The 22,773-nt window shown below is 39.4% G+C and overlaps 1 protein-coding gene across 17 annotated transcripts in view; it reads left to right on the top strand.

The window, feature by feature from the left end:
* SYNE1 (spectrin repeat containing nuclear envelope protein 1) overlaps nt 1–22,773 on the top strand; it is a 319,742-nt gene that overhangs the window by 180,305 nt on the left and 116,664 nt on the right. For all 17 annotated transcript variants that reach the window (XM_075413801.1, XM_075413802.1, XM_075413815.1 and 14 more), the window contains 14 exons: nt 1,015–1,140; nt 2,483–2,659; nt 4,466–4,731; nt 5,504–7,664; nt 8,056–8,393; nt 8,973–9,117; nt 10,065–10,283; nt 11,135–11,397; nt 12,970–13,135; nt 13,741–13,896; nt 14,110–14,262; nt 16,484–16,666; nt 18,158–18,295; nt 19,631–19,816. In XM_075413801.1, the coding sequence (XP_075269916.1) occupies nt 1,015–1,140; nt 2,483–2,659; nt 4,466–4,731; nt 5,504–7,664; nt 8,056–8,393; nt 8,973–9,117; nt 10,065–10,283; nt 11,135–11,397; nt 12,970–13,135; nt 13,741–13,896; nt 14,110–14,262; nt 16,484–16,666; nt 18,158–18,295; nt 19,631–19,816 (4,677 nt within the window). The remainder of the gene's footprint in view (nt 1–1,014; nt 1,141–2,482; nt 2,660–4,465; nt 4,732–5,503; nt 7,665–8,055; nt 8,394–8,972; nt 9,118–10,064; nt 10,284–11,134; nt 11,398–12,969; nt 13,136–13,740; nt 13,897–14,109; nt 14,263–16,483; nt 16,667–18,157; nt 18,296–19,630; nt 19,817–22,773) is intronic.

Raw genomic sequence — 22,773 nt, 5'->3', positions numbered from 1 at the left:
ACGCCTCCAGGGATGGTGACTCTACCACTTCCCTGGGCCTCCTGAAGTAACAGCAGACCACAACTAGCCTCCCTTCTTCCGGCTCAGCAAACCCAGTTCCTTCAGACTTGCTCAAATGCCACGTACTACAGCCCCATATCCCCCCAGCCCTTTGCTGGACTTGCACCAGTTTGCCAATATCTCTTCTGTAGGGGAAGAGAGAAACTGGTCCTAATATACCAGGGGCAGCCCGACAAGTGTAAGTACAGGAGAATAATCACTTTCCACAGCTTGCTCTCTGCATTCTTGCTACTACAGTAATCTGGGGTTGCCACAAGGGCAGACTGCTGCCGTGTTCAACCTTCTGCCCACAAGGACCCACCAGTGGCCCTCTGTGTTAGGTGGTCACTCACCCCTACTCTCTGGGATTCTAGAGGTATGTTATTGCCCTGCTTGTCAACACTAATATCATTGTTTCTTTTGGAATGAGGAAACTCTTCATAGAGAGAGGTCAGTTCCTATGGGCAATGTAAAGAGCAAAAACACTGAACAACGTCACATTGTCTGATCTTGGCAATTGTAGATATTGGGGACATTGGGAGGGTTTCGGAAGGTGTGGGAAAGCGTGTTGTGCCACTGATCTGGATTCCCTATGATCTGTTAGACACTGGAGAATTTTATATTTGTGGGCAACATGACACTTCAGTAACTGGATAAAGCCCTGCTTCCCATTCACCTTGGGAAAGTAAGTCACTTTGTTGAAACTGTGCGTTTCTATCCAATGCTTTATTTATAAAGAAATAAGTTAGGTAATGCCTATGTCAGTAAGCACTTTGATAGCTGGATGATAATCAATTAAAGTTACTCTTTTCCATAATTATGACAGAACAGCCTTAACTGAGAAAATAATGTATTTCTGCATTTCATCTTTTGGAAATAATAAGCTAAAGTAAAAATACTAAAATTCATGATCGTGATAAAATAAAAGATTATTTCCACAGTCTCAGAGCTTATTTGAGGATTGTCTTCCCTCAGGTGAAACATTTCCGGGCTCTGCAAGAGCAGGCCAATACATACTTGGATCTTCTGTGCTCCATGTGTGATCTGTCAGATGCCACAGTGAAGAGTACAGCAACAGATATTCAACAAATAAAGCAAACGGTACAAGATAACCACAACAACCTGCTTTTAATCCTGTTAGAGGATTAACTGCCTTCATCTGTCCTCTTTTAAAAAGGTCGTATTGGGTAATGGTTTAAAGAAAAGTCTTTTTACTTTTATCTGAAGTATTTTTTTAAGAAATAGTTTTCTCTTTCTTTTACTACTATTTTTTTTTTTTATTACATCCACACATTGCTATCCTGGTCTTAGTACAAAGACACACAACAAAGGTTGCTGAAGGTGCTTAGGCAATTTTACAAGATGTTAGCCTAAAGCAACACAAATAACATCCTATGGAAGAAAACCTGATCCAAATTATTTGATTCTGTAAAACACAATTCCATCTATTATTCTCTGTATTTTGTTAAAGCTTAGTCATATTTTACTGTTATTATTTCTTGAACTGTAGACTGAAGTTCTTATTAGGATATACTAAAATACTATTGATTATCACGAGAAAAAATTGGGATGGTTCAATTCATAAATCAGAGTGCATCTATTTCAGCACATGAATTTATAGAAATGTACCTCACTTGTAAGTTTTAACCAAAGTTTTGAAACTACCAAGAGTAAAAATCTAATATATACAGTAGCAGTATTCCATACTGCTGAGAAGAGAATTGTAAAAATCCAAGTAGTCCATAAAAAAATGGCACTTTAAATGCTGAGTAGCTAAAATGTATCCAAAACATCGTAATAAGATTCTCCTTTTATATATAAAGCAATGAAACATTTTTAAGAACTCACAGACAGTACAGTGCTGAGGTATGTTAAGCCGGTTGAGTGTCTAAACCTTAAAGGCGCCCTACTGCTGTATTTGGAGCAAAAGAAGCTGTATGACTATTGGCTTAAGGTGATTGATGGGCTCAGATGTGGTAAGCATTCTCCTATTGACATTTTACAGAAGGCATATAGACAAAATAACTGGGCTAAGCAAATTAAAGTGTTTAGTTTAAGCTTGTATTTGGTCATTGTAAAGGCATGCAGGGCACAGTCCAGCAGTATTCTTGGCGTGCAATAGACTAAATCATACAGTTAATTTAAGCTTTAACAGAAGACTGAGAGCACTTTGAAATGCACACTCATAAATATATTTGTGTCTCTCAAGGGTGAATGATAGTTCTTTTTTTTTTTTCCATAGCTTTCCTTTGATAGGTCTGATTTTTATGACTTGTGAATGTTAAGATGCTTTTTGTGGATAATATTAGCCCCTTCAGAATCTAGTGCAGAAATTTGCTCTTAGTACAGTGTTGTGCTCGGAGGAAAAATGGTATTCATCCTCTCTTCTCCAAAAATAGCTGCAGTAAAGCATTCCAACTCTTTTTCATTGTTTTTCTTCTAGATTGAGCAACAGATAATGCACTCGCAGTATTTGGCTCAAGGTTGGGAAGAGATCAAACAAATGAAGGCTGAGCTCTGGATGTATTTCCAGGATGCAGATCAACAACTACAGAATCTGAAAAGGAGACGGGCAGAGTTGGAGCTAAACATTGCCCAGAATATGGTACTCCAGGTTAAGGTAAGGAGACTTCAGGTTAAGAACAGAAGGGAAGGAAGTTCATGCTGTGGGTTATATTGTTCTAATTCATGTTATATGCACGTGTTGTATAGAATTGCTAATATATTCTAAGCAAGGACAGAGAAGACAGGGGAAAGGAGGTTTCCTTATTGATGCCACAGGGTGACACAGAAAGTAAAACACTGTACTTGAATATTTTTCTGGTTTTGTTTTTTTCAGCAGTAGACGTTTTTCAGCCTATTGTTCTGATTTGCCTTCATTTTTAATAGGCTAATTGCTGATCACAGTGGACTTGAAGATTAGATCTGCAGTTTGTGCTTGCTGTGTTCTTTGATTCCAATAGTTCTAAATTATTTAGATCTATTTCAAAATTAGTCTAGGAAACTGTTCAAAGTTGCTGGACTCTGAAAATCACTGGAGAATAGGTATGATAGAAAACCCAATTTAGGTTACCCAAAATAGTGAGACAAATGTCTTCAGATCTTCACTCATTCTTATTCATTTACATATGAGAGAATTTTTATGGCCCTTCTGCATGCATCACGAACATCAGTAAAGTAACAAGAAGAAACAGAAAAACAGATTATTCCTTTGAGAAATGGTGAAATGCTTGGGTTTTGCATTTTCCATCTAGACTGCTTGTATTCTTTTTCTGATATGCTAGGAGCTGCATGAAAAGTAAACAGCATTTCCTTTTTGTGTCTGTTCTACATGAGTGTTTGAACAAAGTCGTAGCCCGTGGAGATACCTCCGCAGAATGTGGACTGAAAGCTGTTATGCTAGCTATCATTAGAGTCCAGGAAGAAGCAGGAGTCTGTATTTCTTCACTGCTTCAGTCAGGATCTTTGTATTATTATGAAAGGCAGGCACCTGCTGTACTGTCAGATGTGGCACAATGTGCATTTTTCCTTGAATTTGCCCTTGTAATTGAAGATGCCTAGCTCCATTTGAAGCAGTCACAAAGATGAATGAAGCAGAGCTGGGTAGTAGCATCTCTTCTCCAGAACCTCTGCCAGCCTCCAATGAAAACGTATCATCACAGAAAAGTGCTGTAGCTGGTCATGGTTGTTTAGTTAAAATTAATAGAACTAGAATTTAGGAAAAGATTGTATTTACCCTAGACAGTGTGTAAGTGCTGAAAAATATTGCAATAGTTCTAGATGTCAGTATACTGTATGCTCTTTTTTCTACATTCTCTGTGACTTCTTAATTGTTAAGAAATGTGTGTGCAGATGCACTCTTTTATTTAGTGGAATTTATTAACACAAATGGCAATCACACCTAGATAATCATTGGCTTTGTTTCAATAATGACAGCGATAATGTCCGCTATTATAGAAGTAGGAACAAAAAGAATGGATGTGGGGGCTCACTGACTCATGGACTCTGCTTCCTATTTTTAGTCTCTAATAAAAAAGGAAAAGGAAAAAAATGAGCTAGAAACAGTAGTGGTAAAATGAATTCTCAGGAGACCCAGACTATCGTGTGTGTTTCAGTGCATGGTGGGAGCTGTGCTTGTCCAGAAAGCTGGACAACAAGATGTGACTTAATCGTGATTTCTGTTTATCACTGCCAATTGGAAACTGCTCTGGTTTGCTTACACGTCTGTAACCAACCTGCCCTCACCTGAGAAGAAGAGGAGAAAAGTTAGGCAAGGGGAGAAGGTGCTTCTTCCAATTTACATCTGCACAGCATTTGCCTGGGCAGATAATTAGTCCTTACACAATTTACAGAGTTTTAATTTAAGTTGCATCTTATAATTTTGAGGAGGTGTCACCATATTGGTTTTGATTTGTATCTTTTTCAGGAATTCAGTCAGAAGTTGCAATCTAAGCAGTCAGCTCTTACCTCTGTGACTGAGAAGATGAACAAACTAACCGAAGGACAGGAATCACCTGAACACAAGGAAATAGGAGAGCTGAGCAATCAGTGGCTGGACCTCTGCCTTCAGGCACACAGTTTGCTCATAGAGAGGGAGGAGGATCTGCAGAGGACAGGGGATTATCATGATCGTATGAATGTCGTTGAAGTTTTCTTGGAAAAGCTCACAAAAGAGTGGGACAACTTGGCTAGGTAAAAAACGTTGTAGTACGCACAAAGCTGACAATGCATATACGCTGAAGGAGCTGTTTACAGAGTGTCTCTAAGTTGGATCCACCAAAAATCCCCTTTTCCATGCTTAATTAAAAGCAGGCCTCCCTGATTAATTACAGGGCAATTACTTGTATTGAAATACAGAGAGTTTGAGAAGCCAGATCTTCAGTGTTTGTCTTTAAGGCAAGTACTGATTGATCCCACCTCAGAGTATACCATTTTCTGATATTTCAAGCACTTTGACTATTTTGTTTAAGCTTTCATTTGTTTTCACGGTGTTTCATATGTGGTTTTCATTGTGGTATTGTGTTTTATCTATTAGACTGTTATATTAAAGTTTAGTTGCTTCTGCTAAAAGGTTGCAGCTGCTTTGTATAGCATAAACACACCAGCTGTGTGTAAAACTATGAGAGTCTATTACTGCTGCTATCACTGTCGTGGAACAAGATTCACTTCAACCTCAGTACTTGTTGTTGTTCATATGTGCAATATAACCAGTATACTCTGTCGTATTCATGTTAATTTGTATGGTCAGTCTGGTGACCACATTGCAGATGAAAGGGAGAGGAATAAAAATCTTCTTAATTAATGTTCAAAACTGGTACCTTCAAAAGAATATGAGACCTGTAGGCATTTATATCACATTGATTTCAATTTATAGTGGGCTTATAATTTGTCCTGACCTCTTTTAAAAGTCTGTCTTGAGATAGGATCTAATAATTAATTTCTGTCCTGTCCATTTTGATAACAGATCTGATGCTGAAAGTACAAACGTGCACCTTGAAGCTTTACAAAAATTGGCACTGGCACTACAGGAAAGGAGATTTGCTCTGGAAGATTTGAAAGATCAGAAACAGAAGATGATAGAACATCTGAATCTTGATGACAAAGAATTAATAAAGGAGCAATTTGGTCATTTTGAGCAACGCTGGACTCAGTTGGAGGACCTTGTCAAAAGGAAAATTCAAGTTTCAGTTTCAACCTTAGAAGAGCTCAGTGTGGTGCATTCCAGATTTCAGGAACTAATGGAATGGGCAGAGGAGCAGCAACCTAGTATCTCAGAGGCTCTTCAACAGAGCCCTCCTCCAGATTTGGCTCAGAGTCTTCTCGTGGATCATCTTACCATTTGCAGTGAGCTTGAAGCCAAACAGCTTGTTTTGAAGATGCTTGTGAAAGATGCAGACAGGGTGATGACCAACCTAGGGCTCAACGAAAGGCAGGAGCTGCAGAAAGCACTTTCTGATGCACAGCACCATGTAGATTGTCTCAGCGATCTGGTTGGCCAGAGGAGAAAGCACCTGAATAAAGCACTGTCTGAGAAGACCCAGTTTCTTATGGCAGTCTTTCAGGCTACAAACCAAATTCACCAGCATGAGAAGAAGATAATATTTCCGGAACACATTTGTCTGTTGCCAGAAGATGTGAACAAACAGATCAGGACTTGCAAGAATGCCCAGGCTAACCTGAAGGCCTATCAAAATGAAGTCACAGGGTTGTGGGCTCAAGGAAGGGATTTAATGAAAGAAGCAACAGAGCAGGAAAAGAGTGAAGTGCTAGGTAAACTGCAAGAACTACAGAATGTGTATGACACTGTTTTACAAAAGTGTAACCAGAGATTGTTAGAATTGGAGAAAAATATAGTTTCCAGGAAATATTTCAAAGAAGACTTGGATAAAGCTTGCCATTGGCTAAAACAAGCTGATATTGTCACATTCCCGGAAGTCAATGTAATGAATAGTAACTCTGAACTATACACGCAGTTGGCAAAATATCAACAGATTCTTGAGCAATCTCCAGAATATGAAAATCTGCTACTTGCATTGCAAAGAGATGGCCAAGAAATCTTACCATCACTTAACGAAGTGGATCATTCTTATCTGGATGAAAAACTTAACGTTCTTCCTCAGCAATTCAACATTGTCACTGCTCTGGCAAAAGAAAAATTACGTAAGGTTCAGGAAGCAATTTATGCCAGAAAAGAGTATGCCTCTTTGATTGAGTTGACAAGTAAAGCTCTGACAGAGCTAGAAGATCAGTTTATGAACACGGACGAAGCTCCAGCTGCTGTTTTAGCCAAAGAAGCCGTGTCACTCCAGCAGGCCTACAGAGATCTCTTAGGTGAAGTGGTGAGCCTTGGTGCAGCAGTGGATGAACTAAACCAGAAGAAGGAAGCCTTTCGAAGCACTGGCCAGCCGTGGCAACCAGATGAGATGTTACAACTTGTCACATTGTATCACAAGTTGAAGAGGCAAATAGAACAGAAAATCAACCTGTTGGAAGACACAATAGAAGCATGCCAGGAGCATGAGAAAATGTGTATGCAGTTTGAGGCACAACTAGAGGCAGTGAAGAAAGAGCAGATTAAGGTAAATGAAGAAACGCTCCCAATAGAAGAAAAGTTGAAAATATACCATTCTCTGGTGGGCAGCTTGCAAGACTCTGGGAGTCTTCTGAAGCGAATAACTGAACATCTAGAAGCTCTTTCTCCTCAACTTGACTCATCTGCATGTGAGACAACAAATCACCAAGTGCAGTCTTGGCAAGAGAAACTAAAGTCTTTGCATGCTGCCATTGGTGACACTGTGATGGAGTGCGAGAACAGACTTGTGCAAAGCATAGACTTCCAGACAGAAATCTGCCGCTCACTTGACTGGTTGAGATGGGTGAAAACAGAACTTAGTGGAACATTAAGTTTGGACCTCAGACTGCAAAGTATCCAAGAAGAAATCCGAAAGGTTCAGATACATCAGGAAGAAGTGCAGTCAAGCCTGAGAATAATGAATGCACTGAGCAATAAAGAGAAAGAGAGATATATGAAAGCAAAGGAGCTGATACCTACTGACCTGGAAAACACTCTTGCTGAGCTGACAGAACTGGATGGTGAAGTTCAAGAAGCTATACACATGAGACAGGTTAGTTCACCGTATGTGTTGTTAGTTTTGAGCTCAGGAAGCTGAAAAATATGGCCCTGTGACTTGATGTTTGTAAACATCATGAAAAGATAGATTTTAATAATCCTGTTGTTTGTAGTTTTTAAATGACTTAGGTTGTGGCCTGTTTCCATGGTTGACTTGTGGCGGGGGTGGGGAAGATTCCCTAATATACACTTAGACCTGTGTGTAGAAGTGCAAACTCACTCAAAACCCGCTTCCATATAGTCTCTCTGGACCTGCATTTTTTTATATAATAAAGGGAAAAGAAAGCAAGAATGGACAAAATCCAGACTCTCAGCAGAGGATATTTTTGTTGCTGCTGTGAATTTTATGTCTGTGGCCCTCAATATATTTTTCCTTTTTGTTTCAGGCTACCTTGAATAAATTGTATAGCCTCTGCCAAAGATACTACCAAGTCATGCAGATAGCAAATGACTGGCTTGAAGATGCTCAGGAATTTCTACATTTAGCAAGAAATGGTCTTGATGTTGAGAACTCTGAGGAGAACCTAAGGAACCACATTGAATTTTTCAGCACAGAAAGTCAGTTCAGTAATCATTTGAAGGAGTTACAGCGCCTTGTGTCTGAGATAGAGCCTTTTATCCAAGCCACAGCAAGAGAGCAGCTGAAGCAGAATGTATCTGCATTGCAGGAAAGGGACAAAGGGACAAAGCAAGAAGCCAAAACCCAGCAAGAACAGTTGCAAAAGTATGTTCATATTTTTTCTTTTCCTTCATTTTAAGATCACCTTGTGGATGATGAAAGATAGAGGCCACAACAGTAAATGGAGTTCTGTAAAATGTTTGTGCTACTGATGAGAGAAGCGGATATTGGGATTCAGAGCTCTTGGATTCTGTTTTCTCCTCTGGGAGAATGACTGTTGCTTATGTCACCTGACACAAGACCTATGCAAACAAATGCAATTGAAGCAGACATTTTGAAGTAAAAAGAAATAACTTTTTAACCAGCATAACTATGTTACTTATTATTCCTGAATGTCCTGGGTTCCAAAAGTTTGGGTGGGTTTAAAACACAACCTCAACAAAGTCACTGAGGAAAAGTCAATCAAGGGCTATTAAATGCCAAGCTGTGTCTGTAAGGCATAGCTGAAAATCAGGAGCATATGCCTCTATGTGTGTTCTTCCCCAGTAATCTTTCTTTTTCTTGGAAAATATTGTGAAACAGCAAAACTAAGCAGTTACATTGAAAACAGGTGCAACAATATTCCTGATTTTCAAATGTGTTTATATAGCATTAAGTTGTTCTTTTGGGAACTATATTTTCAAGGTGTGCTTCTGAGTGGCAGGAGTACCATATAGCAAGACAGAAGGTTATTGAAGTGATGAATGAGGCTGAGAAAAAATTATCTGAATTTTCAGTAGCTAAAGCTACTTCTTCCCATGAAGCAGAAGAGAAGTTGCTGACACATAAGGTAAGTTACTGAAAATTATGTGAAATCCTTTTCCTTCAGTGAAAATAAATGTACATTATGTGGGTCCCTACCTGTGGCAACCTGAATTTGAGTTTTCAGATCTTTTCCTGTAGTGCTTAACTGTGTCATAGCACACCAAGACGTGTTTTGTTACGCAGAACGCATGTATTTATCTGATATTTTTAATCACTTTTCAGCTTAGTGTCTGTTTATGTGGCTGTGACTGTAGAGAACTGGAAGGAAACAGGAGGTTCCTAAAAGCCTTGGGTGCATAAATCCCAAAATTGTGTACCCTACAAGAAATTCAGATAAATAGAAATGTCGGTCTACTTTGGATCACATGAAATAGTTTTACTAGGACAGGAGGGGCTGGGGTCTGACATTAACTCTTGGTTAGTCTAAAAGAAAGAAATGTAACTTAAAATAATTGCTTTCTCACTTTCTCCCCTAGTATTTAGGGTGCTAATCAGTTGCCTTAATATAGGCAGTTAGTGGCACTTCAGTCATCTATCCTGGTCTCCAGCTGTGTCTCTGTGAAGGCAGAAATCTCCCGTAAGAGTAATGTCATGTCTACCAGCTTCATGAGAATATCCTGATTCCCCTGGACATCTAAAATGATGTTAGAGATAAACATGACGTAAATGTATGCTTAAACACCTGAATTGCTTCTTTCATTTTCAGACTCTAATCGAAGTTAGTCTTTGCTCTGCGAAGGGTCCTGAATACTCATTTCCATCCCTTCTGAGGGGCTAGCAAGGAAGAGAAAATCTGATTACACCAGATTTCTACTGTTTCTAGAGAGCTGCATTTTGGGCCAGGTCCTTCAAGTAGCTGTACCTCCTCTTTGTCTGCAGTGGATGGAAGTGATTCATCTGCCTACAAGTGTATTGAATAGTTAAGCGTTGTATTGTAAAAGAGGAAAACAGTAGTTATTTTTGCTTTTTCAGACTCTTGTGTCTGTAGTGAATTCTTTCCATGAGAAAATCACAGCCCTAGAAGAAAAGGCTTCACAGCTGGAAAAAGTTAGCAATGATGCCAGTAAGGCAACTATAAGTAGATCCATGACAACAGTTTGGCAGCGCTGGACACGGCTCCGGAATGTCGCCCAGGAACGGGAGAAAATTTTGGAAGATGCAGTACAGGAATGGAAGGGCTTTAATGATAAGGTAACTTCTGGTCTTGGTAAATCCTCCTTTGTTGACTGTACGTAGGTTTTCACTTATTGTACTGCCATATTAATCGTCTTATGTAGAGAAAAATGGATAGCAGGAATAACTGTGATTATAGAAAATAATCATAGAAAAAAACAGCTGTGGAAGACATAGGTTTAGAACCACTGCCTCCGAGGCGCATGCTATTCTTTTATGTGCATAGACGTACAGTAAACACAGAATTGTTTTGGTTTCTGGTGGTTCTTCAGAATCTTCTCCTCTGTTTCCCTTCCCCAGATGGTCTATTCTAGATTGCCAACCTCTTTTCCCCCCCGCCTCCCCGAAGAGTATGAAGTTGCTATTCCTAAACATCTGCAGTGATATTATCGCCTGTCATGGCTCACCAATCACATGCCTCTTATTTTCCCTTACATCCTACCTGACTCTCTTTATCTGTTGTTGTCCGTTATTTTATGCTGAGATTGAAGATTCTCTGATAATGGGGATAATCTTTTTGTTAAATGTATGACTTGTGCCTAATATGTGTCTGCCTTGGGATAGATCTATAGGTCCTATGGCAATAAAGATAATAAATGCTAAAAAATATATGAGGAGCCACTCATCACTTGACAAAGAAAATCCCTTAGTAAATCCTAGTTCAGTGTGAAGAGCTAGGGCTAGCTACCTTGATCTAGCACATTATAGGGCATAGATTTGTATCTGCTATAGAGACTGGTGCACAAGCTGTGTACCACAACTGGTTTACAGCATCTAAATGTACAGCGCTGGGTTTAGCACCTTTTGTTATCAGTTGTACTAGCTTCTTTTTAATTTTGTTATTTCCAAGACTGCTTCTCTTTCTATAGATTCAGAAAGCCACCATAGCAATAGATCAGTTACAAGGTCGCTTACCAGAAAGCTCAGTGGAAAAGGCATCCAAAACAGAGCTCTTGGAACTCCTGGATTACCACAGCAGTTTCCTTCTGGAGGCGGAGCAGCAGCTGTCATCTTTGGGCCTGCTCAAACAGCACGCTGTCAGCATGCTTCAGGATGTGGAAATAAAGCCTCCATCTCAGGAGGAACTCCCAGTCATGCAAGAAATCAAAGCAATGCAAGATCGATGCCACAAGTAAGGCAATAGTTTAAAAAATTCACTAGAAAAATGGTATAATTCATTAATAAGAGTTCGCATATCATTTTTGTTATCATTAACAATTAGCATGCTTAAAATAATAGTTATTATATTTAAAATAAGCATCAATTTAATTTTAAATTATCTTTATTTAATTTTGAAATGCATTTTTACCATTATTTTTTATTTCCGTCAACAGAAGTATGCATTTTAGAATATGTACTTCTTACCTTGCGTAATAGTAACTTATGTAAGGGTTATATAAACTGCTTTGAAGTTACAACCGATTTTACACACTTCCATTGCTTCTCACCGTTCACAGTGATCTTTTATCTTTTTGTATCCTAAGTTTAGAGTAGTTTATCACCTTGTTTCTCCTGTTGGAAGCCCTTAGGTATCCTATGAAATTTACAAGGGAATTTAGCACATATGCAAACTAAACATATCTTACAATTTCACCGTATGAATGTTTGTCTAAATCTAAAATGTTTCCCTGTCATATATAAAATAGGAAGTTTTATGGCTAAGTTTCAGGACTCATATCCACCTCTTAACTGCACTAAGATGCCATTAACTGGGTCTCCACAGTGGGAAGAGGGAGAGGGACAGAGAATGAAAAAGCTGTAAATACTACACCTAGTCTGTGCAAAGTTCATTGTGTACATGCATAACTGATTACAGTAGAAGAGCAATCCCTGTAGAAAATGTGCATATACTAGAACTTTTGTAGTTCCATTCTTCCCTTAGAATTAGTTTCTAAGAAATAGGGTCTGTGATGATCTAATGCTTATGTAAATAAGGCATGATTCAGCTATGAAATGTTATACAAACATAAATCAAATATGGGAATATCAAAGTAATATCCAGGTCATGTACATCAGAACTACGAGTAGTCCTGTAGATCTTTTACAGAACTGTTGTCTGAGAAAGATTCTAATTTTTACAGGAGATTCAAGTTCTTGAGGAAAGTGTGGAAATTCCATCTTAGTGGAGTTGTAGAGATAGGTCCCGGGATGAAAAATGGTGTTCAAGTGTTTGATCCATGCCTTATTCTGGGTATTCTGCCAATGCAAATCCCATCAATAGGGGTGGAATTTCTTTTCTTTTATAGATATACACATCTGAATTGGTTATTTCTCACTCTCTAATTAGTGAAGAGAAATAGACGGGTCTAAGATCCCGTTTTTCTGACCTATTTTAGAAGGTGTTTTTAGAAGGATGATGAATCATCCTAAATCATGCCCTCGAATATACTGCTTCCTCGAGTGACAACAAGGCCAGTCTGTGGTGATGAGCTCAGATGTAGGTGTCTGTATTGTAAATGTTTGCCTTTCTTCAAAAGAATTGATCACTCGATGTCAAAATATATAAAACTGCTAATTTAAAGGAAAGAACTGAAGAATGAACATGAGAAATTTAATTGTGCTGTTTTAGTAGTTTGTTGCAACAGTGCTCTGCTTTTTATTACCCTGGATGTGGGTGTATCAATAATTATATTTTCTGACAAAGCAATGTTTTTAGACATTGCTTAATTCTTCACAAATGGTTATTGTTTCTTTGTTTCTGAAGTATGCAACAGAAAGTGAAAAAAGGTGCGAAGATGGTGAAACAGGAGCTGAAGGAACGTGAGGAGGTTGAAGCAGAGATTAATATTGTGAAGTCCTGGATCCAGGAAACAAAAGAATATTTATTAAGCCCTGATGCAGAAGTAGATACTCAACTTCAGGAATTGCAGGTATATCAAATATGTCAGTTTCTAAAATACAATATTTATCTTCATTGTAATCTTCTAGTGAGTGTTAATCTGTTCAAAACCACCATGAATTTAAATTAGACAATATTCGTAGTTTTTGAGTAAGCCACTAGACAAATTCATAAAGCGTGAAGTAGCTGATGGGCTGTAACACCTTATTTTAAAGATATTTAAGATATATTTAAGTATTTGTATTTATGTAATTTTACATACTAGCGTATTGTTTAGTAATTTTTTCTCCTCTCATCTGGAATATGGGGGAACAACAGAATGTAAATGGACAGAATACGACATTTCTAACTTGGCGGTTTGGGGCAGGGAGGGAAGCAACAGAATAAAATAGACTTGTTTCACTGAAGGTGTTGAATACTTGACGTTTTCTATGCACGTGTGGTCACACAGGAACAGAGAACTGGACAGTCATAAATGAGAATCCAGGGAGTCCCAAGATACAAGTTTTAATGAATTAATTAAAAATCTGAAAGCAATTAGCTTTGTTGCAAGCTGCATGTGGTGTCTGCATTTACTAAGTTCACAGAGGCATGTTTTTCCCATGGTTCTTAACAATGCTATTTTTCTGTCATTAGTCTCTCCTTGGTGAAGTAACTACTCATCGCCAGGCTGTTGAAAAAATGGCTGAACAGCAACAGAATAAGTACTTGGGGCTTTATACCGTCTTGCCTTCTGAACTCTCTCTTAATTTAGCAGAAGTTGGGCTGGCCCTTGTAACTGTACAAGATCAGGTAAAGCATAGTAGATAAATGGTTTACAGATCTATAGCCCTTCTTTAGCCTTTGTAACTTAGTGAAATACAATATCCGAGTGCGGTCAAACTATGACAACATACAGTAGTTTCACTACCTTCTTTGTTTAATTTAAAGCAAGTTAAATGAAAGTTAATTTCCTTCCAGAAGGAGAGATTTCTGGTTGCTGAATTTGATTCTTATTGTTGACAGATTCAAGCCAAAGAAAGAGAAACTCAGCAGATCAAAACATTGAATCAAGAGTTTGGTCAGAAAATCCAGGGCGTAGCAAATGAACTAAATGCCATTCTTTCCAAACTGAAAAAGAAAACAAATGATATAGCACAGGCTAAACTTGAACAAAAGGTAAGAGAAGGCTTCTCTTATTTGGTTACACCATAAATTCTTCTGAATTGGGACATTGACTTCATACCACAGCTGTATTTGTGAAGACTTGCATGGCACATATTTTTAATGTAGTTCAACAGAAGAATGGACAGAAATAAGGGTTGACTGATGAGAGTTTTTAACGATATTCTTTGCGAACTAGCCCACATGGGGACTTCAGTGAGTAACAGAACTTGGAGGAAGTAGCTGAGAGTAAAAGCAAGTCAGATGGACAAAGTCATGCTGTTCCCTCTAAATAATGAGCATTACTACAACCTGGGAAAGCCTAAAAGGCTCCCAAACTGCTCCTTGTCCTGGTCTGTACTGAAAAGACTATTCTTTACAGTACATGTTTACTTACAATAAATACAATTATACTTAGCCAGTAGTCCATCTCGTATCATTTGGTGCAATAACGAGATAAAGTACTACTGGTGCGGGTAACGGTAATGCAAAGGATGCTTGGTTCTTTTTGCAGGTTTTCTTAATCTTAGGTACGTACCTTACTATGTGGTATATGTACCATGAACCTATATGTACCATGACAAAAGCTCATCTCTACTGAGGTGCAATGGCCAAGTTAGGATTATCATACGAGAGTAGGGGATTTTGGGGGGGGGGGGGAAGGATGGGGAAGGGGTTTTTAACTAATCAAAGATAAATTTGACCAAGTTACTGTGTGAAAGTAAACAAAGCATAACAAATAGGAAGAGATTTACCGTGTCTAGTATGTCAAAAATTACCTGTTTATTTTCATGAATTGCTCTCAATGTGCTCAAACGTACTGTTTGCTTTGGAGGTGGTGTCACTGACATTTATCCCTTTAAAATTTGTTAATCTGCTTGATCCCAGTAATTAAGCAGAAAGCCAGTGAAACGTGCTTTCCCATGTTACACAGACGAAAACTCTCTCACTGAAGATTTAGTAAAGTTCTCTCAACTGCATTTATGTCAGCACTCAGCTGATACTTCTGAGATTGCATTGGCTTTGATTACAGCAGTAAAAAACTTTATATGAACACTGACTGTGAAAAAGAAAATAAAAATCTGTTTTAAATCCATGTGACTCAAGTCCTCTGGATCCTTCCCTCGTTTTTAGATGGCATATAAATTCTGCATCATTTCGATAGTAGAGACATTTATTTATGCCTGCCTGAAAAACATGCATCTTTGTGTTTAGATGAGTAGTTCAACATCTGTCTTTGTCTACATGTAGACAGTTCTGTCACTAAGTCATGCTGCTCTTCATGGAATATTTGTTTATCACAACAGTTGATCGTAACTTACACTCTAAGGTCGGTCTGCCATGGCAGTCCTAACCTGAAGAGCTTGAAGTACCTTCTTGAAGCACCTGTAGCTAGAGCATTGTTCTGAATAAATTTTTGTGTGATGATTGCAATTTATATTTCTAAAAATAATTGTAAAGGGGATAGAGTGTTTGATGAGACTTCTTTTATTTATACTACAGAAGAATGAATTGTTAACCCCTTAGATACAAAAATAAAATACAAAAATACCCCAATATACCCCCTCCCCAAGAAAGTGTAGCCCATAAATATGTTATCAATGTATGAGAAACGTAGAAAACCTTTTAGGTTTCCTTTCAAAAGTTTTCACAAACTTTGTAACTATGCTAAGAAAAACTGAATTTAAAATATGTTTCTATTGAAACAGTCTGGCATGATTCAGACCACTCCAATGTCAAGATCTAGCTATGAAAATGCAAGTTTCAAATAAAAATGGAACTTTTTATAATGCATTAATGAATAGTTACATATTTCTGAATTTGTAAGAGTATATTTTAAGACACCAACAAAATGAAACTCCTCTCTGATTAGTAAAAATCATTGTCATGGCAATGTGTACTGACTATTATTTTCAAAAACAAACACAGAAAAATGGCCATGAACAGTTAATGTCACTCTGAAGTAACTCAGTCTTTTGCTATGGTAAGGAAAACGGTTATCCATTTCAGCCAGGGAGTCAGAGGAGAAAGAGTGATGGCACACATTTAAGAGATGACAAAACATCCTGCTTTTCTGCCTTCCTGGTTAGACAAACACTGTTGATTTCCAGCCAGAATAAAAATGGAAGAAATTATGGAGAATTTGGACAAAAAAAAGTTGCAAGTTGGGCTAGAAGTAAAAAAACCAGAAAGCTAACATTTCCTGGATCACTGATTGTCTTGTTTTTCTCTCTAGATCCTTGGGGAAGAGTTGGACAGCTGCAATATAAAGCTGTTGGAGTTAGATGCATCAGTCCAGGACTTTGCAGAGCAGAACGTACCGCTGGCTAAGCAGCTGGCTAACAGGATAGGGAAACTCACTGCATTGCACCAACAGACCATACAGCAGGCTGAGTACAGAGCAGCTAAGCTCAGTCAGGTATGATCTCATCCTTTCTGCTGTTCCCTTTCAGAAGCAGAAGGAGCATGCAAACTTCTTATTTATTTTCCTGTGGTTATGCAAGAAGGGGCATTCCTTGGCACATCTGCCTATTGTTAGTCAGGGCTTGCATCACACCTCAAAAAGGTCAGATCAGGAGGGTGGAATAATTCTTTGATGCTCCTTTAACATCCTCCTCCATGAATCGTCTACTGTTTGGTTCCTCTGGTGCCCTGAAAAGTTTATAGACCTTCCCACAGACAGTAATATTCCAGGAATTACTATTCCATTGTACCTTACAGCACCTCTGTCTTATCACTGTTACCTATATTTGCAGCATTAAAATAAAAACATTGTTTTGCTCTGGTCACTATCTAGAGTGTGAATATGATTTGTAGATTCGATAGAATGGCCCTGATAATGCATAGTGTTTATGCAACAGTTCAGCATTTGTAAAGATGCTTCCCCTGTAATTCAAAATCCCTGAAACTCTTTCTTATGTTTTTTTTTCCAATTGTTATCATGCCAAAGAAGTTCAGCTAAAAGCAAAGAAAAGGATTTTCTGTGGTTCTGCCATCAATACTCTGATAAATTATGAGGTCTCTTTTCTGCATGCATGAAGAAGCTTCTGTAAGGCTTGAAAAAGATAACTATTTCATTATATTCTTTTCAGTTTTCTCTTAAAAATTGTTTTTAAAAAGAGAAAGAAAATTACTATCAAAGTAAGAGCTCAGTCAAAAGTACTTCTTGAAGGGATTTAGCTGTTAGGATATTTTTGTTCAGTGCCAAGAAATCCACTTCCTGTCATAAAAAATGATTGGTAAGGCAAAGTGCATGAAAATGTAGTTCTGTCACCCAGGATTTGATCCATCCTTCATACAGGACAAAAGCATGAAAATCAGTGAAATTATTCTGGTTAAGTAAGAATAAAATTGGAACGAAAGTGTACTTCACTTAATAGATATTGGGTGAATCAGAAAGCAGAGCTTTTTTCCTGTATTTTGAAATAAGTGCAACATTTCTTTTTTTTGGAAATATGACAGGTTGAGTGGACAAAGCATGTTTTAAATAAAGATGATTTGGGGGAGGATATGGAAAGAGAAAAACTAAAATTAGTAATGACATAAAAGAGGCTTGCAGTGAGCCACAAACTGAGCAAGAAGGTAGTTTGGGGCTTACGTGTGAGGTTGAATATGTGCAGGAAGTGTAACCTCTAGGCATATGTTTGAGCATCAGCGCGCACTCTCCCCTTGTGACCTACATTCTTGTAGTGCCTTTTTCCCCCTGAAATAGTTATGTTTTTTACTGAAAGCAGACCTATTTTAACTCCATAAATAGAGAAATAAATAAATTATATTCAACAGTAAGGAAAAGTTTTGCAAACAATCCCCAAGTTAAAAACACTAAATGAAATAAAAGTAATTTTATCATTCTCTAAGAACTGTACAGAATTACATTTTAGGCTTAAGTGGATTTGTCTTTTATATCCAGGCCGCTTCACACCTGGAGGAATACAATGAGATGCTGGAGTTCGTATTAAAATGGATCGAGAAAGCAAATATCCTAGTGCACGGTAGTATAACATGGAATGCTTCCTCTCAGCTTCGTGATCAATTTAAAGCCTACCAGGTGATTATATGAGCAATTAAATTTGAAGGGCAGTGTATAAAATACATTGTTTTCTGAGCAGTGAATTTTTATTTCCTACACTTTTTTGTCTCCTTTTCTTGAGGGGAAAAAGTCTTAAAGTGCTAGGTTTCTGTGACTGTTCCCTCAGGTCTTAGAGACAATTAATTTGTTTTGGACAATTGTTTTTAAGACTGAAATGAAGATATATTTTTGAATAAAACTGTGATTCAAAGTTGACCTCTGTGTTTACTCAAGTACATTGGCTTCACAGCAGCTTTTGATTGAACAGTGTGTCTGTACACTGTGATTCTATTACACGGAGTACCTCATCGCAGCTAATACTCTTCTAAAACTGTAGTTAACCAAACACGATTTTCAGGGTTGTTTTTTTTTTTTTTTTCTCTTTTCTTTCTTTTCTAAATTGAAATAGCCTTTGTTCTCCTCTGATGAGTTTCACAGTAAATGTTCTCAGACTGACACCCAATGGATGAGTCTCTTCCAGTTGCTTCCTGAACATCTCTCATCAGTGTGTTTTGCCATCCATGTGACAGTTCAATTTGTTCTCTGTGTGTTCGTGTGTTGAATGTGTAAGTGTGGGATCAGTGGAGCAATTTGATAAGGTTCAAGCTTGTCCATTGTTACATGACCACATGAAAGAAATCAAAGCATCATAAAATGATTGTATCTCACTAATGACAAATAAGAATGCATTAATTATGGTTTTTATAGTTAGTTAGTTACGGTTTTTATACATTAGTTAATTGTTAGCTGCATTTACTTACGTTGCGGCAATGTAATATGTCAAGCTTTCTTATTCTGAATAGGAACCACCAGGCAACTTATCCTGAGGATAGCTAGGAGATAGCATTTCTGGTTTGCTTTTGTTACGGCATTTTTCTTGCTTCAAAAGTTGATGAGGATATGGTCTTAACCATGCCATCCCACAGAACACTTTGGTAGCCGTTTTTAGGCAGCGTTAATGACTACTGCCCTGCAATAACATTGCACCTGAGTGCTTTCTGCTGCTTCCTATTAGGTACCTCAGGCTTCCAGAACAAATCCTATCCGTAGATTGTGTATATTATATTTTTACAGGCAAGCGTGTGTAGAAAAATGCTAAAACAAATGTGTTGATAAGAACAGCTGCTGAAGCTTCACAACTTACTCTTTTTGTTTCCCAGTCTCCATAAGCAGCCTTACAGGAAATTAGTAGAACTTTGTCATATGCTTACAGATGTGTACAAATTGAGGAGTTTGTAGAACAGGAATACGTTTAAAGATATGTTTAATCTGAAGCTCAACTCTGGCATTCGATTTGTTCATATCTCCATCTAGACTATGCTTGATGAGTCTGGAGAGCTTCATGGTGATCTTGAGGCCATGAGTGAAAGGATTGAGTATCTGGCAAGTGTATACTGTACTGAAGGAATGTCACAGCAAGTGCTGGAACTGGGACGGCGGACAGAGGAATTGCAGCAAGTTATCAAAGTGCGGCTGCCAAATCTCCAAGACGCTGCTAAGGTATATGAAAGCAGTTTTTCTAATGCTAGCTGACAGCTAGGGTGGTGTGTGCATCACGTTTCTGAGACTGTTAGCAGAGCAGGTTATCTGTGGTCTACAAAGCGCATGATTGTGTTGTCTAAAGTTAGATGTCTTGTGCCAGTTGACATACTGCCTTCAGGGGCTGTTCCAGACCGGGACAAGATTCCTGCAGGTCTTACATAATATCTGCCCATTCTGGAGGGATGTATTGGGGATCGTGGTGTGTCTCAAATGGTACTGGGCACCTGTGTTTAGATACTTGAAAAGTATCTGTGTTGGCACTTACACTGTGCCGTTTCCTTTCTTTTTCTCTTCAAAGATATCCAAAGCCTGCTCTCTATTAATTCAAATCAGTACTGGACTAGACCAGGATTTCATAGTGTAAGACCTGTCTCTAAAACGGAGTGCAAGGAAAAGAAAGAACACATAGAATCATAGAATCATAGAAAGTTTTGGGTTGGAAGGGACCCCTAGATGTCATCTAGTCCAACCCCCCCGCAGCGAGCAGGGACACCGCTAACTAGATCAGGTTGCTCAGAGCCCTGTCCGACCTGGTCTTGAATGTTTCCAGGGATGGGGCCTCCACTACCTCTCTGGGCAACCTGTTCCAGTGTTTCACCACCCTCATTGTAAAGAATTTCTTCCTTATATCCAGCCTAAACCTACCCTGTTTTAGTTTAAAACCATTACCCCTCGTCCTGTCACTGCTGTCTCTGCTAAAAAGATTGTCCCCATCTTTCCTATAGGCTCCCTTTAAGTACTGAAAGGCTGCAATCAGGTCTCCCCACAGCCTTCTCTTCTCCAGGCTGAACAAGCCCAGCTCTCTCAGCCTGTCCTCATAGGAGAGGTGCTCCAGCCCTCGGATCATTTTTGTAGCCCTCCTTCGGACCTGCTCCAACAGTTCCATGTCCTTCTTGTGCTGAGGGCTCCAGAGCTGAACGCAGTACTCCAGGTGAGGTCTCACCAGAGCAGAGTAGAGGGGCGGAATCACCTCTCTCGACCTGCTGGCCACGCTTCTCCTGATGCAGCCCAGGACACGGTTGGCCCTCTGGGCTGCCAGCGCACATTGCGGGCTCATGTCCAGCCTTTCGTCTATCAGTACCCTCAAGTCCCTCTCAGCAGGGCTGCTCTCGATCCTTTCATCCCCCAGCCTGTATTGATACCGGGGATTACCCCGACCCAGGTGTAGGACCTTGCACTTGGCCTTGTTGAACCTCGTGAGGTTCACACAGGCCCACCTCTCCAGCTTGTCCAGGTCCCTCTGGATGGCATCCCGTCCTTCTGGTGTCTCGACCATACCACTCAGCTTGGTGTCATCTGCACACTTGCTGAGGGTACACTCGATGTCGCTGTCCATGTCATTGATAAATATATTGAACAGCACTGGTCCCAGTATGGATCCCTGAGGGACTCCACTCGTCACTGGTCTCCATCTGGACATTGAGCCGTTGACCACTACCCTATGGCTGCGACCATCCAACCAATTCCTCATCCACCGCACGGTCCACCCATCAAATCCATGGGTCTCCAATTTAGAGAGAAGGATGATGTGGGGGACCGTGTCAAAGGCTTTACAAAAATCCAGATAGATGACATCCATAGGTTTTCCCTCGTCTACCCTTGTTGTTACACCATCATAGAAAGCCACTAGGTTGGTGAGGCAGGACTCGCCCTTGGTGAAGCCATGCTGGGGTGTCTTGAATCACCTCCCTGGCCTCCATGTGCCTTAGCATATCTTCTAGGAGGATCTGTTCCATGATCTCCCCAGGCACAGAGGTGAGGCTGACAGGTCGGTAGTTCCCGGGGTCTTCCTTTCTACCCTTTTTGAAAAGGGGCACAATGTTTCCCTTTTTCCAGTCACTGGGAACTTCCCCTGACTGCCATGACTTTTCAAATATCATGAAGAGTGGCTTGGCAACTACGTCAGCCAGTTCCCTCAGGACTCTGGGATGCATCTCATCAGGTCCCATGGACTTCTGTACATTTAGGTTCTGCAGGAGGTCCCGAACCTGGTCTTCACTTACAGCTGGAGAGATTTTACCCTCCTGGTCTCCTTCATGCCATTCATCGACTCGGGAGGGGTGAGGAGAGAGGTTGCCAGTGAAGACTGAGGCAAAGTTGTTGAGTACCTCAGCTTTCTCCTCATCTGCTGTTGCCAGTTCGCCGGTCTCGCTCATGAGCGGGGGTACGCTTTCTTTGACCATCTTTTTCCGGCTGACATACCTGTAGAAGCCCTTCTTGTTATTTTTCACATCCCTTGCCAAGTTCAGCTCCAGCTGTGCCTTGGCCTTCCTGACCCCATCCCTACACAACCGGGCAGCTTCCCTATACTCTTCCCAGGAAGCCAGTCCCCGCTTGTTCATGTCCCTGATATTTCTGTGCAGCTCTTCTGTATGGGTTTCTTGTTAATGTAAATGTGTGTTGTGCCTACGTAGTGCCTGAGGGCATGATAAACTGGTGCAGGGCACAGGGAAAAGCACAAAAGTCTTTTCTACCTGCTCTTATCTTCAGGGCAAGAAGTTTCACCTTTTTTTTTTTAATGATACAATAATTCAGGAAAAAAATGAATATTGGAATGCTATCATTAGTACATTTATAGGGGTTCTTCTGCTGTCATCTCCTACAGTTGCACACTACAAAATAGGAAAACGCGTAAAGGCAGCTAAGAGAAAGGCTATCACCAATTGTTAGGACAATGACAGCTAAGGTTAAAAATGATCCTTCTCCAATTTGACTCTTATTTCACAAAATTTATAGGACATAGCAGAAATGCTGCAGCAGCCGTAACAGTGTAACAGAGAAGTTTTAAAGAAGACTTCTTTCCATTACAAAAGCACATATCAGTAAACCACAGTTTGTGAGCTGAAAGCTTTTAATTTTTTTTGCTTTTCATAGAACAAACCAGAGATTTGCATACAGGTAAGCATAGTAGAAGT

Source organism: Opisthocomus hoazin, chromosome 2 (assembly GCF_030867145.1).
Source record: "Opisthocomus hoazin isolate bOpiHoa1 chromosome 2, bOpiHoa1.hap1, whole genome shotgun sequence".
Lineage (NCBI taxonomy): Eukaryota > Metazoa > Chordata > Aves > Opisthocomiformes > Opisthocomidae > Opisthocomus > Opisthocomus hoazin.
This window is presented reverse-complemented; position numbering and strand designations above follow the sequence as displayed.